The following is a 17,317-nucleotide window of genomic DNA, read 5'->3' on the forward strand; positions in this document are numbered from 1 at the left end:
TTAGACTGCTCAAACTACCATTTTCTTTGGTCCTGCTGTCTTGCAGAATCCCATTCTCCGTCAGTCCTACCATCGGTGATTGGATGGGTCAGATCCTGCACCGCAGTCACTCAGAAAGGCTCTTGTGAGTGCACCTGCCAAACCCACAACCACTACCATCAAGTAGGACAAGGGCAACAGATACATGGAAACACTTCCAAGTTCCCTCCAAGCCACATATCATCCTGGCGTGTAATAATATCACTGTTTCTTCTATATGTATCTATGCCCCAACTACTAGAGCTGTTCAAGAAAACAGCTCTCAACCATTCTCTGAGCAAATTAAAGATGGGCAACAAATGCTGGCCCAACCCATGAATGAATAATAAAACAAAATCCTCTCGACTTCCTGTCTCAGACCTATCTGTCCATCATCTCCCGAATGGTCCACACTGCAGCTATTCATTCCCCAAGGCTGCCTTTTACCCATTCCCTTGTCTGTACAACTACTGTTCCCTTTCTTTGGGCTTCATCTCCACATATAAGTGACTCCTGCTCCCTCCCCACCTTCAGCATATATATATACCAACCTTTTCCTTGCTACCATCAGTTCTGAAGAAGGACCCGAAACATTAACTCTGCTTTCTCTTCACAGATCTTGCCAAACCTGTTGTGATTTATCCCCACCCAGCAATTTTTTTGTGTCCGATTTACGGCATGTGCAATTCTTTGGGGTTATTTCAGATGTAATTTCTCCATCCCATTTGCCAATCCCCTTTATCATCTTAATATACCTCGATTCGATCTCATTTCATTTTTTTTCTAAACTCTAGCCAGTATGGACCTCAACTTCTCAATCTCTCTGTGTGAGGCAAACCCTCCCATCTCTGGAATCAGCGTAGTGAACGTCTGAAAAACAGGAATACGTCGCTAGTAACGTGTTGGTCGCACTGGAGCGCTGTTGTGTGGTACTCAATACAAGTCCAACCAGAGTGCAATTTTCACAAGTTTTACAGGGTTTTTCTTTTGATTTATTGTCCTCTTGACTTTAGATGGACTCAGGGAAGCCAAAATGCGACATTAATATACCACACCGAGTGTATAAAGGGGATAAACATCAGTGATGCACATGGTTAGGGCAGAGTGTGTTTTTACTGAGGGATGGATCTCTCCGATGCACATACACACACACTGCTTTGACACACTGTTTCCTGCTTTACTTCCGCATACGTTTTCTAAGGAAACTCGTTCGATTCGCTGTCGGCTGGGGAAGGGGAGTGAGCCTGTTCGGGTGTGTTGAAGCGGCTTGTTCACAGTGAGGGGCAGGGAGACAGTGCTGGGGTAGGTTTGATGGCTCCAATGGGGGTGAGTGTGTCCCGGGGCCGGCTGTTGCTCTGCATCCTGCTGTGCACCGGTATGATCTATTACCTGTACTCCAGGTTCGGCAGCACGGCGCCGGAGAGCGCCCAGAGGAAGGTGGATCTCCGCCAGCTCCTGTCCGTGGCCATCCGGGCGGCCGAGGAAGGAGGCAGAGCCGTGCGGGAAGTCAAGGAGTCCGACTCCCTCCACCAGAGGTCCAAAGGGAAAACCAAAGAGGGCGCGGACGAGATGGTGACCAGCGGCGATTTGCTCTCGCACCGCAGGATGACCAGTTTGTTCAGTAACACATTCCCAGACATCAAGGTGAGCAAATAGGCGCTTGGACTCAGTGTGCTGCACACAGTCCTGGGTCACTACCGGGGGAGCGGTGCACTGTCCTGGGTCAGCACCGGGGGAGCAGTGCACTGTCCTGGGTCAGCACCGGGGGAGCAGTGCACTGTCCTGGGTCAGCACCCAGGGAGCGGTGCACTGTCCTGGGTCAGCACCCAGGGAGCGGTGCACTGTCCTGGGTCAGCACCCAGGGAGCGGTGCACTGTCCTGGGTCAGCACCCAGGGAGCGGTGCACTGTCCTGGGTCAGCACCCAGGGAGCGGTGCACTGTCCTGGGTCAGCACCCAGGGAGCTGTGCACTGTCCTGGGTCAGCAGCGGGGCAGCTGTGCACTGTCCTGGGTCCGCACACGGGGCAGCTGTGCACTGTCCTGGGTCCGCACACGGGGCAGCTGTGCACTGTCCTGGGTCCGCACACGGGGCAGCTGTGCACTGTCCTGGGTCCGCACACGGGGCAGCTGTGCACTGTCCTGGGTCCGCACACGGGGCAGCTGTGCACTGTCCTGGGTCCACACACGGGGCAGCTGTGCACTGTCCTGGGTCCGCACACGGGGCAGCTGTGCACTGTCCTGGGTCAGCACCCAGGGAGCTGTGCACTGTCCTGGGTCAGCAGCGGGGCAGCTGTGCACTGTCCTGGGTCCGCACACGGGGCAGCTGTGCACTGTCCTGGGTCCGCACACGGGGCAGCTGTGCACTGTCCTGGGTCCGCACACGGGGCAGCTGTGCACTGTCCTGGGTCCGCACACGGGGCAGCTGTGCACTGTCCTGGGTCAGCACACGGGGCAGCTGTGCACTGTCCTGGGTCCGCACACGGGGCAGCTGTGCACTGTCCTGGGTCAGCACTCAGGGAGCAGTGCACTGTCCTGGGTCAGCAGCGGGGCAGCTGTGCACTGTCCTGGGTCCGCACAGAGGCAGCTGTGCACTGTCCTGGGTCAGCAGCGTGGCAGCTGTGCACTGTCCTGGGTCAGCAGCGTGGCAGCTGTGCACTGTCCTGGGTCCGCACAGGGGCAGCTGTGCACTGTCCTGGGTCAGCAGCAGGGCAGCTGTGCACTGTCCTGGGTCCGCACAGGGGCAGCAGTGCACTGTCCTGGGTCCGCACAGAGGCAGCAGTGCACTGTCCTGGGTCAGCAGCGGGGCAGCAGTGCACTGTCCTGGGTCCGCACAGAGGCAGCAGTGCACTGTCCTGGGTCAGCAGCGTGGCAGCTGTGCACTGTCCTGGGTCCGCACAGGGGCAGCTGTGCACTGTCCTGGGTCAGCAGCAGGGCAGCAGTGCACTGTCCTGGGTCCGCACAGAGGCAGCAGTGCACTGTCCTGGGTCAGCAGCGGGGCAGCAGTGCACTGTCCTGGGTCAGCAGCGGGGCAGCAGTGCACTGTCCTGGGTCAGCAGCGGGGCAGCTGTGCACTGTCCTGGGTCCGCACAGAGGCAGCTGTGCACTGTCCTGGGTCCGCACAGGGGCAGCTGTGCACTGTCCTGGGTCCGCACAGAGGCAGCAGTGCACTGTCCTGGGTCAGCAGCGGGGCAGCAGTGCACTGTCCTGGGTCAGCAGCCGGGCAGCAGTGCACTGTCCTGGGTCAGCAGCGGGGCAGCAGTGCACTGTCCTGGGTCAGCAGCGGGGCAGCTGTGCACTGTCCTGGGTCAGCAGCGGGGCAGCTGTGCACTGTCCTGGGTCAGCAGCGGGGCAGCAGTGCACTGTCCTGGGTCAGCAGCGGGGCAGCAGTGCACTGTCCTGGGTCAGCAGCGGGGCAGCTGTGCACTGTCCTGGGTCCGCACAGGGGCAGCTGTGGACTGTCCTGGGTCCGCACAGGGGCAGCTGTGCACTGTCCTGGGTCCGCACACGGGGCAGCTGTGCACTGTCCTGGGTCCGCACACGGGGCAGCTGTGCACTGTCCTGGGTCCGCACAGAGGCAGCAGTGCACTGTCCTGGGTCAGCAGCGGGGCAGCAGTGCACTGTCCTGGGTCAGCAGCGGGGCAGCAGTGCACTGTCCTGGGTCAGCAGCGGGGCAGCAGTGCACTGTCCTGGGTCAGCAGCGGGGCAGCTGTGCACTGTCCTGGGTCCGCACAGGGGCAGCTGTGCACTGTCCTGGGTCCGCACAGGGGCAGCTGTGCGCTGCCCTGGGTCCGCACACGGGGCAGCTGTGCACTGTCCTGGGTCCGCACACGGGGCAGCTGTGCACTGTCCTGGGTCCGCACAGGGGCAGCTGTGCACTGTCCTGGGTCAGCAGCGTGGCAGCTGTGCACTGTCCTGGGTCCGCACAGGGGCAGCTGTGCACTGTCCTGGGTCCGCACACGGGGCAGCTGTGCACTGCCCTGGGTCCGCACACGGGGCAGCTGTGCACTGCCCTGGGTCCGCACACGGGGCAGCTGTGCGCTGCCCTGGGTCCGCACACGGGGCAGCTGTGCGCTGCCCTGGGTCCGCACACGGGGCAGCTGTGCGCTGCCCTGGGTCTGCACACGGGGCAGCTGTGCGCTGCCCTGGGTCCGCACACGGGGCAGCTGTGCGCTGCCCTGGGTCCGCACACGGGGCAGCTGTGCGCTGCCCTGGGTCCGCACACGGGGCAGCTGTGCGCTGCCCTGGGTCCGCACACGGGGCAGCTGTGCGCTGCCCTGGGTCCGCACACGGGGCAGCTGTGCGCTGCCCTGGGTCCGCACACGGGGCAGCTGTGCGCTGCCCTGGGTCCGCACACGGGGCAGCTGTGCGCTGCCCTGGGTCCGCACACGGGGCAGCTGTGCGCTGCCCTGGGTCCGCACACGGGGCAGCTGTGCGCTGCCCTGGGTCAGTACCGAGGGAGCACCACAAATCAGGGACCAGCACCGAGGATGTGCCACTCTGTCCAGAGTGAGCACTGAGGGAGTGCCGCACTATCCAAGGTCAGCCCTGAGGGAGCACTGCTCTGTCCGGGGTCAGCACTGAGGGTGCGCCGCTCTGTCCGGGGTCAGCACAGAGGGAATGCTGCACTGTCCGGGGTCAGCACTGAGGGAGCACCGCACTGTCCGGGGTCAGCACTGAGGGAGCATTCACAAAACCACAGAACTATAATAGCTCCAAAGAATGCCTCTCCGCCCATTATGCTTGCACCAGCACTTAAACGAGCATCATTACCTCATGCCAATCTTCTATTTTTTTCCCCATATCTTATACGTTATTTTTGTTCAAATAATCATTCACTGCCCTCTTGAATGATTCAATTGAAACTGCCTGCAATACGCTTCTAAGGCTGCACATCTCATATTCTCACTTTTTTTTTGCTGAGTCAGAAGTTTCTCCTCATTTCACCTGTGCTTCCTTTCAGATCACTTTAAATCTATTCATTCTTGTGCTTGTTTTTTTCTGTGAACATGAACAATTTATCACGATCTCCTCTTTCCAGCCTGCTCGTGTTTTTGACAAACTATTCAATCTCCTCTTAACTTTCTTCTCACCAGGGAGTACAGTACCAAATTCTACAATCAGTCCTCCTAACTGAAGCTTCTCATTCTTGTAAACCACTTCTGCACTCTCTCCAATGTGTTGACATCCTTCCTCTAATGTGGCACCCACAGCTGTACACAGTACTCCAGCTGAGGCCCAACAAGTTCAACTTCACTTCCTTGCTCTTGTTTTCTATACTCTATTAATAAAGCCAAGGACATTGTACACTTTACTTGCATTCAATGATTTGTGCCTCTGCCCCATGCCCATTTTAGAGTTTTACCCATATTTTATATAGTTTTCAATGCTCTTTGTACCTAAATGTATCAGATCTCACTTCTCTGCATTATAAGAACCATAGGACTTAGGATCATTAGTTGGCCATTCGTCAATCAAATCTGTTGCACCATTCAGGGGAACCATGGCTGATCTGATGATCCTTAGCTCCACTTTCCTGCCTTTTCTCCATAGCCTTGATTCCTTACTGATTAAAACTTTGGCTACTGCAACCTTGAATACAGTTAATGACCCAGCCTCAGCTGTCCTCTCGGTCAATATTTCCACAGATTTACCACCCTCAGAGAGAAAGAAAAACTACTCCTCATCACTGTTTAAATTTGCACTCCTTATTCTGCAATTATATCGTCTGATCCAAAACACTCCCACAAGGGAAATCACCCTTTTCATATCTACCTTATCTGGTCCTATAAAAATCTTTTATAATTCAATAAGGTTGCTCCTCATTCTTCTATATTGCACTGAGTACATGTTCATTCTGATCAACCTCTCCTCATAAGACAATACCTACATACATGATATCAGCCTAATGAATATTCTCTGGACTGCCTCCAATGCCAGTATATAGAGTCATAGAGTTCTAAGCATAGAGACAGGCCCAAGCAAGTCCATGCCAACCAAAATGTCCATCCACACTGACCCCATTTCCCTGCAGCTGGGCCATATTCTACTCATTTTTTCCTACCAATGTATTTGTCCAAATGCCTTTTAAATATTGGTAATGTACCCACTTCAACCACTTCCACTGGCAGCTCTTGTGCGTACCAGCATTTATGTAAGAACGTTGCCCCTCAGACTCCCTTTTATTCTTTTCCCTCTAACCTTAAATGATGCCCTCGAGTCCCCAAACCAGGGAAAAAGACTGAGTGTATTCACCCTATCCATGCCTCTCATGATCTTATACACTTCTCTAAGATCCCTCCTCAGTCTCCTACGCTGTAAAGAAAAAGTCCTAGCTTGTCCAACCTCTCCTTATAACTTAGACCATTGAGTCCAGGCAACATCCTTGTAAATTTCTTCTACACTGTCCAGTTTAATTACATCCTTTCTATAGCAAGCTGACTAAAATTGAACACAATACTCCAAGTACGGCCTGCATAACTGCAACAGGACTTCCCAACTTTTATACTCAATGCCCTGGCTGAGAAAGGCTAGTGTGCCAAAAGCCTTCTTCACTGCCCTATCTACCTGTGACTCCACTTTCAGACAACCTGCACCTGAGCTCCAAGATCCATCTGTTCCACCACACTCCTTAAGGCCCTACCATTCACCATGAAACTTTGACCTTGATTCGACTTTCCAAAATGAAAGACCTCACACTTATCTATATTAAACTCCATTTGCCATTTCTCGGCCCACTTCCCCAGCTGATCAAGGACCTGCTGCAATTTCTGATAACCTCCTTCATTGTCCACGATAACACCTATTTTAGTGTCCGCAGCAAACTTGTGAATCATGCCTTATTCATTCTCGTCCAAATCATTGATATAGATACCAAACAGCAATGGGCCCAGCACCAATCCCTGAGGCACTCCACTAGTCACAGTGTTTACTTGGTTCAGGGCACAGAGCTGTTCACAGTATTTCAGCTGTGGTCTGACTAGTGCCTTGTATAATTTTACCAAAACCTCCCTACTTTTATTCTGTATTCCCTTTGATGAAATGAACAAAAATCTATTTGCATTCCCTATTTTCCATTGAATTTGGATGCCAGTTTCCTGTGATTCCTGGATGAAGACTCACAAATCTCTCTGTTCTGCAATATTTTTCAAATTAAATAATATTCATTCTTTCTGCCAAAGTGCAAACCTCACATTCCCTACGTTATATTACATCGAGCAAGGTTTTACTGATTCATCCAACCTGCCTCTGTTGCTCTGCAGACTCTTTGTGTCATCCTCACCGCTTTCCTTTCTTACTTATTTTTGTGTCAACTGCAAATCTAGCTATAGTACATCCACTTTCAACATACAAGTCATTAATATATGTTTTAAATTATTTTAGCCCAGCACTGATTTCTATGGCACTGCACGAGTTACAGGTTGGCATCCTGAAAATGCTCCTGTTATTCCAAATCTTTGCGTTCTATTAGTTAGCCAATCCCCTATCCATGCTAATAACCTACCTCCAATACAACGGGTTCTCATTTTATTACGCAGCTAATTTGTGGCACCTTATCAAATACCATCTGAAAATCCAAATATATTACATCCATTGCTTTCTTTTATCTATCTTGCTTACTACTTCCTCAAAGAATTCTAATAAAGTTGTCAGGCAAGATTTCCTCTTCATGAAACCATGCTGATTCTACTTGATCATGTCATGCGTTTCGAAATGGTTCACTATTACATCTTTCATAATAACACAACACCAGGTAATAGTCCAACAGGTTTATTTGTCAGCACTAGCTTTCGAGGCCAGATGAAGAGGCAGTGCCTCGAAGGCTAGTGCTTCCAAATAAACCTGTTGGACTATTACCTGGTGTTGTTATTTTTAACTTTGTCCACGCTAGTCCAACACCAGTCCAGGCACCTCCAAATCTTTTACAATGGATGTTTATATTTCCGTGGAGCGTCAGAGGCTAACGGGTGACCTTATAGAGGTTTATAAAATCGTGAGGGTCATGGATAGGAAAAATAGACAAGGTTTTTCCCTGTGGCGGAGAAGTGCAGAACTAGAGGACATAGGTTTAGGGTGAGAGGGAAAAGATATAAAAGGTACTTAAGGGGAAATTTCTTTCATGCAGAGGGTGGTGCATTTATGGAATGAGCTACTAGAGGAAGTGGGGGGGTGGGGGGAACTGGTATAATTACTACATTTAAAAGGCATCTGGATGGGTATATGAATAGGATGGCTTTGGACGGATATGGGCCAAGTGTTGACAGTTGGGACTAGATTAGGTTCAGATATCTGGTTTGCATGGGCGCGTGGGACTGAAGGATCTGTTTCCATGCTTGTACGTCTCTATGACTTTATTTTCCCAAAAACAGACATTAAGCTAACTGGAATATAGATATGTATGTTTTGTCTCCTTCCCCTATTTAAAGAAAAGAGTTCAATAGGTTTATTTGGAAGCACCAGCTTTTGGAGCGTTGTTCCTTCATCAGGTAGAGAGACAACAACCACCTGACGGAACAGCAGTGCTCCGAAAGCTAGTGCTTCCAATTAAACCTGTTGGACTATAACCTGGTGTTGTGTGATTTTTAACTTTGTGCACCTCCAAGTCATTAAAAAAAAAGGTGTCACTCAGCCACTAGTCTCACTGAAGTTCAGCCTCTCAATCCACACCTATTATCCTCTCTCACTCAACTCTTGCTCTGGAAGCCCTCGTTAGTGCACTTTCGCTCCACTTTGGTTTGAATTTCTACTTTAACTACTACTGGAAATTTCATTCGATCAGGACACACTCAGCCATCGTCTTGCTCTGCTGAGGTCCCAGACTACCAGATTCCTTTTGAGCCATACAGTCAGTGTCCTCTGCTTCTTATGAAGCTCTGTTCAGAGAACCAGTTTAGCTACTCTCATCAACATCTTGTTTAGACAAAGGAATTCAAGTCCTTGAATTCTAACAGCCGGAATCAGGCAGCTACATACCTCGGCTGTTTTACATACTTACCTAAGCTGATTTTACCTCCACAAAGCAAACTTGGAAATGATATACCAGCTGTAGTCAGTCAGAACTCAGACTACCTTTGTCCTACTTTGCTGCAATCCCACACACATTGTGCTCCTTACAAACCAGAGGAAATGAAGCATGTGTCTCACAATTCCTGTGCGACTCCCTGAATATGTACACATTAAATTCATGTTGTGTGAGTGCTGGCAGAAGTGCACCTTTTATTAGATTCCCTACAGTGTGGAAACAGGCCCTTCAGCCCAACCAGTGCACACGGACCCTCCGAAGATGTTTATATTATATATCCCGTTCTTCCCCATCAGATTCAAATGAATGCAGTACGTTGTAGGCTTCCTAAGTAAAAGGAATTGAAACTGATCTGCCACCTACCTGCCCACACCACCAACTTGTCTATGTCCTTCTGGAGTTCTGCATTGTCCTCCTCACAGCCCATCATCATCACTACGAATAAACAGGCTGCTGCCTTTGTTTCCAAACATAGCCTTTCTTTGATCCTTAAAGATTAATAGTTAGGTAAAGCACAACAAACCACGTAACCCCTTCATTTTACTTTAAAATTCAAGGTACAGTTTCAAATATAATCCTAAGAACCTGGCAAATCTAACTGTGGTAGATCTGTAATGCAAGAACGCTCCACAATCAGGGGGACAACTTGTTACCATGCTTTTGTTTATTTATTCACTTATGGGATGAGGGTGTCACTGGATGGGCCAGCATTTATTGCCCATCCCCAATTGCCCCACTGAGCAGATAAGACCCAACCGCATTGCTGTGGGTCTGGAGTCACATGTCGGCCAGACCAGGTAAGGATGGCAGTTTCCTTCCCTGGAGCACATTAGTGAACCAGATGGGTTTTTCCCAACAATCAACAGGAGATCCATGACCATCATTAGAGTCTTAATTCCAGATTTGTATTGAATTCAAATTCCACCATCTGCTGTTGATAGGTTCTTTTCCCGGGATTTCATACATGAGATGCAATTCGCGCACACCAACTTCTGCAATTAAAGTTTATTAAAGCCTGTACAAGCTAGGTGACCCTCTTTCACCCTCCTCACAGGCATGTAAGTCCAGTCAAAAGAGACCCCCAACAAAAAAAACACATCCCCTTTGTACAGGTCAGTTGGTACTCTCACAGGTACTCTGCCCCGCCCCCCCCCCCCCCCCCCCTCCAATGACCACATTGTTATGGAAATTAAATCGACTCGACTCAAATGCTAGCAAGAGCAAAGAAAAAGTTTCTTTTTTGGACATGGAGTTTAATTCAGATAAATGCGAGGCGCTGCATTTTGGGAAAGCAAATCTTAACAGGACTTATACACTTAGTGGTAAGGTCCTAGGGAATGTTGCTGAACAAAGAGACCTTGGAGTGCAGGTCCATATCTCCTTGAAAGTGGAGTCACAGATAGGATAGTGAAAAAGACATTTGGTATGCTTTCTTTTATTGGCCAGAGTATTGAGTACGTGAGTTGGGAGGTCATGTTGCGGCTGTACAAGACATTGGTTAGGTCACTGTTGGAATATTGCGAACACTTCTGATCTCCTTCTTATCGCAAAAATGTTGAGAAACTTGAAAGGGTTCAGAAGAGATTTACAAGGATGTTGCCAGGGTTGGAGGATTTGAGCTATAGGGAGAGGCTGAACAGGCTGTGGCTGTTTCCCCTGGAGCATTGGAGACTGAGGGATGACCTTATAGAGGTTTACAAAATTATGAGGGGCATGGATAGGATAAATAGACAAAGTCCTTTCCCTGGAGAGGGGGAGTCCAGAACTAGAGGGCTTGGGTTTAGGGCGAGAGGAGTAAGATATAAAAGAGACCTAAGGGGCAACATTTTCACACAGAGGGTGGTGTGTGTGTGGAATGAGCTGCCAGAGGATGTAGTGGAGGCTGGTACAATGTAGCATTTAAGAGGCATTTGGATGGGTATATGAACAGGAAGGGTTTAGAGGGATATGGGCCAGGTGCTGGCAGGTGGGACTAGATTGGGTTGGGATATCTGGTTGGCATGGACGGTTTGGACCAAAGGATCTGTTTCCATGCTGTACATCTCTATGACTCAATGACTCTGCAGAGTCAACCCGATACATTGGCAAGACCCTCATGTAAGGGGCGCCTGATGACTTTCACATATTCCGTTTATACTATAGTTTGCTTTTCCTTATCAACATCTCAAGGCCAGGAGCCTGGTACATTCGAGTTCCTTTTCACATATGAAGTTGTTTTTCTCATTCCTTAACTGTTGATATGATAGTTTACTGTCCTTGTAATTCCTCACTGTCGGTATTTTTATTCTGCAAGGCTTTGCAGAGTCAAACTCATACTTCTTTATTTCACCCATGCTTTCATAGATTTCACAATAAATGTTAATTTTCCATTACACACATTTTACTCTAGGTACAATGATAAAATGAGGCCATCCTCAGAGATAATGTAAATGTAAATGCCCTCATCCTGGGGAATCATTATGCAAAAAATTTCCTAACAAAATGATTCCCCAAGACAACGTAGGTATGATATGTCCTCGACTCAGGGAATGGCTATGAAAGCATTTCTGAATGGAAGGGACTGAATGAGAGTTTAATTTGATAAGAGCAGGAGAATAGTAGTAAATGGCTGACCAAATGAAGTGGGAGTCATCCACATTCCTGCCTGAATGTCATCTCCACCCACTTCCAGAATGTTCAGCTTCTGGAGAAAGACATTACAGTTTAACCCTTTAACATTACATTAATGTTCAGAGAGATAGTACAATTTAATCTTTGAACATCATACCGTGGCAGGATTTGACATTGAGTCCCCAGGTCATTACAAATGTCTGAATTCTTGAAGGGTCAGTACTAAGGAAATGCTACTCAAGTGGAGGGTCAGTACTGAGGATATGCTGCTCTGCTGTTGGCTCAGTATTGAGGATACGCCACTCTGTTGGAGGGTCAGTACTGAGGAAATGCTGCTCTGCTGTTGGATCAGTACTGAGGAATTGCTGTCTGTTGGAGGGTCAGTACTGACGAATTGCTGCTCTGCTGTTGGGTCAGTACTGAGGAAATGCTGTTCTACTATTGGGTCAGTACTGAGGAATTGCTGCTCTGCTGTTGGATCAGTACTGAGGAATTGCTGCTCTGCTGTTGGATCAGTACTGGAAAATGCTGCTGTGCTGTTGGATCAGTACTGAGGAAATACTGCTCTGCTGTTGGGTCAGTACTGAGGAAATGCTGTCCTCCTGTTGGGGCAGTACTGAGGAAATGCTGTCCTCCTGTTGGGGCAGTACTGAGGAAATGCTGCCCTCCTGTTGGGGCAGTACTGAGGAAATGCTACGCTGCTGTTGGGTCAGTACTGAGGAAATGCTACGCTGCTGGACAGTCAGCAACGAGGAAATGCTGCAGTGTCGGACAGACAGTACCGAGGGATTGTTGCACGGAGGAAATGCTGCTGTCAGAGAGTCATTACTGAGGAAATGCAGCTCTGTCAGAGAATCAGTTCTGAGGGGATACTGCACTGTCAGAGGGTCACCATTAAGGAAATGCTGCATTGTTGAAGGGTCAATAGTCAGGGAATCCTGCACTGTTGAAAGGTCAGTACTGAAAAGTGCTGCAATGTTGGCTGTAAGTTGGAGGGTCAGTACTGCAGGAGTGTTGCACTGTCAGAGTGTCAGCATTGAGGGAATTCTGCACTGTGTGATAACCAGTACTCAGGGCATGGTAAATTTAATAAGGGACAATAGTGACAGAGTGCTGAACTTTCAGTATTGCAGTCCCATAAATGAGTTGTTAGACCAAGCCCTGACTAATCTCTCAGGTGAATATAAAAGATTCCATGGCACTACTTGTAAGAACGATGGGTATTATCTTTGGTATCCTGGTCAATATTGATTGTCATAGAGTCATAGAGATGTACAGCATGGACACAGACCCTTCAGTCCGAACCCTGTGCACGCCTACCAGATATCCCAACCAATCTAGTCCCACCTGCCAGCACCCGGCCCATATCCCTCCAAACTCTTCCCAATCATATACCCATCCAAGTACCTCTTAAATGTTGGAAATGTACCAGTCTCCACCATATTCTGTGGCAGCTCATTCTACACACAGACCACTCTCTGCGTGAAAAAGTTGCCCCTTAGGTCTCTTTTATATATTTCACCTCTCACCCTAAACTTATGCCGTGTAGTTATGGACTCCCTGATCCCAGGGAAAGACTTTGTCTATTTATCCTATCCATGCCCCTCATAATTTTGTAAACCTCTGTAAGGTCACCCCTCAGCCTCCAACACTCCAGGGAAAACAGCCCCAGCCTGTTCAGCCTCTTCTTATAGCTCAAATCCTCCAACCCTGGCAACATCCTTATAAATCTTTTCTGAACCCTTTCAAGTTTCACAACATCTTTCTGATGGGAAGGAGACCAGAATTGCACACAATATTCCAACAGTGGCCTAATCAATAGCCTGTACAACCGCAACATGACCTCCCAAATCCTGTACTCAATACTCTGACCAATAAAGGAAAGCAGACCAAATGCCTTCTTCACTATCCTATCTACCTGTGACTCCACTTTCAAGGAGCTGTGCATCTGCACTCCAAGGTCTCTTTGTTCAGCAACACTCCCTAGGACCTTACCATTAAGTGTATAAGTCCTGCTAAGATTTGCTTTCCCAAAATGCAGCACCTCTCAATTATCTGAATTAAACTCCAACTGTCACTTCTCAACCCATTAGCCCATCTGATGTAGATCCTGTTGTAATCTGAGGTAACCCTCTTCGCTGTCCACCACACCTCCAATTTTGGTGTCATCTGCAAATTTCCTAACTGTACCTCTTATGCTCGCTTCCAAATCATTTATGTAAATGATAAAAAGTAGAGGTCCCAGCACTGATCCTTATGGCACTCTACTGGTCACAGGCTCCAGTCTAAAAAACAACCCTCCACCACCACCCTCTGTCTTCTACCTTTGAGCCAGTTCTGTATCCAAATGGCTAGTTCTCCCTTTATTCCATGAGATCTAACCTTGCTAATCAGTCTCCCATGGGGAACCTTGTCGAATACCTTACTGAAATCCATATGGATTACACCTACTGCTCTGCCGTCATCAATCTTCTTTGTTACTTCTTCAAAAAACTCAATCAAGTTTGTGAGACATGATTTCCCACGGTTTGTCAGGTCATTATCATATCATTGTTTGTGGAAGCTTGAGTCTGAAAATTGGCAGCTGTATCATCTACATTTTGTACTTCAAAAGGGATTCAATTGACAGTAAAGTGCTTTGAAACATTCTTGAGATCGTGAAAAGCACTACATAAATTTCTTTGCTACCTCACTATTATGATGGTGTCTCCCAAGAGTTGGAGTTAAATCTCCCGAATGTTGCTGCAATGACTACTTGGCGAAAAGCCTTGCAAGGCATTTTTGTTCTTTTTTTTAACATTCTTGTCTTTAGTTATAAAACAATAAAGATGTGGGGGACTGGGAACACTGACTGTGTGAGGCAATTGAATGTTGAACCTCTTGTGATGATTTGCGCTGGCAGCCTCATTATTGTGTAAAAAAGAAGTTGTCTAACTCCTTCAATTTGTTTTAGTGTTTAGTTTTTATTGTTTAGCATAACATGATAGCATGATTGCTCCTGCCCATACTCTTCAAAACAATGCATTTTTAACTTCAGAATTGCAGTTAGGTGCTATGAGTATGCACCAGTTCACTCGAGATGTGACTGCTGTAATTAGGCATAAAGGAAACCATTATTAGGGAATGATAATAGAGCATTTGCAAAGTCAAAACATAGCCCATTTGAGCCAGCATGGTTTTATGCAAGGTAAGTCATGTTTGACTAATTTGCTGGAGATTTTTGAAGATCCAACGAGCAGTATGGATAATGGTGATCTTATTGATGTAGTATATCTGGACTTTCAGAAGACATTTCACAAAGCCATAGGGATGTAAGGCAGGATTTCAGAGAGCTAGGGTGGATGCTGAGAGCTAGAACAAACAAAGTTGTTATCTCTGGTTTGTTATCCGTGTCATGTGATAGCGATGCAAGGAATAGGGAGAGATATCAGCTGAACACGTGGCTGCAGGGATGGTGCAAGCGGGAGGGTTTCAGGTTTTTGGATAATTGGGGCTCATTCTGGGGAAGATGGGACCTGTACAACAGGATGGTCTTCACTTGAACCAGAGAGGTACCAATATCCTGGGTGGGAATTTTCTGGTGCTATTCAGGTGGGTTTTAACTAGCTTAGCAGGGGATAATTGCAGTGCACAGGAGGATGAGAGTAGGGAGAACAGGGACAAGATTTCGGGGATACAGGAATGTGCTGGCAGACAGCAAACTGGTTTGAAGTGTGTCTACTTCAACGCCAGAAATATCCAAAATAAGGTAGGTGAGTTTGCAGCATGGATAGGTATCTGCAACTTCGACGTTGTGGCCATTTCGGAGACATGGATAGAGCCGGGTGAGGAATGGATGTTGCAGGTTCCAGGGTTTAGATCTTTCATTAAGAAGAGGCAAGGCAGTAAAAGAGGGGGAGGTGTGGCCCTGTTAGTCAAGGATCCCATAACGGTGGCTGAGAGAACTTTTGACGAGGACTCATCTACTGAGGTAGTGTGAGCTGAGGTTAGAAACAGGAGAGGAGAGGTCACACTGCTTGGAGTTTTTTTTATAGGCCTCCACAGAGTTCCAGGGACGTGGAGGAGAGGATTGGCAAAATTATTCTGGGTAGGATTGAAAGGAACAAGGTGGTCATTATGGGGGACTTTAACCTCCCCAACATTGACTGGAAATGCTCTAACTCCAGGATGTCAGATGGATCAATTTTTGTCCAATGTGTACCTGACACAATATGTTGAAGGGCCGACAAGAGGGGAGGCCACACTGGATCTTGTGCTTGGTAATGATCCAGACCAGGTATTTGGTTTAATTGTAGGTGAGCACTTTGGAGAGAGTGACCATAATTCAGTTACGTTTAGTTGAGTGATGGAAAGGGATAGGAACATGCCACAGATCAAGAGTTATCGATGGGGCAAGGGCAATTATAATGCGATTAGACAAGAATTAGGATGCATACAATGAATAGCAAAATGCAGGGGATGCAGACAATGGAAATGTGGAGCTGGTTTAAGGAACAGATATCACGTGTCCTTGATTGGTATGTGCCTGTCAGGCAAGGAGGAAGTGATAAGGTAAGGGAACCATAGTCTACTACAGAAATTGAATCCCTTGTTAAGCAGAAGAAGGAGGTTTATGTGTTGATGAGGCAAGATGGTTTGGCTGAGGCAATGGAGAGTTGCAGATCAGCTTTCTATAGATGTGTGAAGAATAAAAGGATGACTGGGGTAGGAATAGGGCCAGAAGTGGGAAGTTGAGTGTGGACCCTGTGGAGATCGGAGAGGTGCTAAACGAACACTTCTCATTGGTGCTCACTCAGGAAAAGGAGGGTATTGTAGAGGAGAAGAATGAAGTACGAGACATTAGACTAGAAAGGATCGAGGTTAGTTATGCACAGGTGTTATCAATTCCAGAAGGAGTGAAAGTCGACAAGTCCCCTGGGCTGGATGGGTTTTATCCGAGGATTCTCTGGGAAACTAGGGAGGAGATAGCAGAGCCTTTGATATTGAGTCATCATTGTCTACAGGTTTAGTACCAGAGGATTGGAGGATTGCAAATGCTGTGTCCTTGTTCAAGAAGGGCAGTAGAGATGACCCAGGTAATTACAGACCAGTGAGCCTTACTTCTATTGTCGGAAAGGTTTTGGAAAGGATTATAAGAGATAAGATTTATAATCATCTCACAAGCAACAATTTGATTTCAATTAGTCAACATGCTTTTGTCAAGGGCAGGTTGAATCTCACAAACCTCGTTGAGTTCTTTGAGAAGGTGATCAAGCATGTAGATGAGGGTAGGACAGTTGACGTGGATACATGGACTTCAGCAAAGCCTTTGAAAAGGTTCCACATGATAGGCTGTTGGAGAAAATGCAGAGGCATGGAATTGAGGGTGATTTAGTAGTTTGGATTAGAAACAGGCTTTCTGAAAGAAGGCAGCAAGTGGTGGTTGATGGAAAATATTCAGTCTGGAGTCCAGTTGCAGAATTGGGCTGAGAGTTGGCAAATGGAGTTCACTGCAGCTAAATGTGAGGTGATGCACTTTAGGAAGAATAACAGGAAGGCAGAGTACTGGGTCAATGGAAAGATCCTTGGTAGTGTGGATGTACAGAGGGATCTTGGGGTCCATGCACATTGATCCCTGAAAGTTGCCACCAGGTGGATAGTGGTGTTAAGAAGGCATATGGTGTGTTAGGTT

The 17,317-nt window shown here is 47.9% G+C and overlaps 1 protein-coding gene across 1 annotated transcript in view; it reads left to right on the top strand.

Annotated features, from left to right (window-relative positions):
• Positions 1 to 1,252: 1,252 nt before the first annotated feature.
• The window catches only part of bpnt2 (3'(2'), 5'-bisphosphate nucleotidase 2), a 60,165-nt gene continuing 44,100 nt past the window's right edge, over positions 1,253 to 17,317 (top strand). Inside the window, exon 1 of the mRNA XM_060836013.1 lies at positions 1,253 to 1,662. Coding sequence (XP_060691996.1) covers positions 1,330 to 1,662 — 333 coding nt within the window. The 5' untranslated portion in view covers positions 1,253 to 1,329. The remainder of the gene's footprint in view (positions 1,663 to 17,317) is intronic.

The sequence above is a fragment of the Hemiscyllium ocellatum genome, chromosome 15, assembly GCF_020745735.1.
Source record: "Hemiscyllium ocellatum isolate sHemOce1 chromosome 15, sHemOce1.pat.X.cur, whole genome shotgun sequence".
NCBI lineage: Eukaryota > Metazoa > Chordata > Chondrichthyes > Orectolobiformes > Hemiscylliidae > Hemiscyllium > Hemiscyllium ocellatum.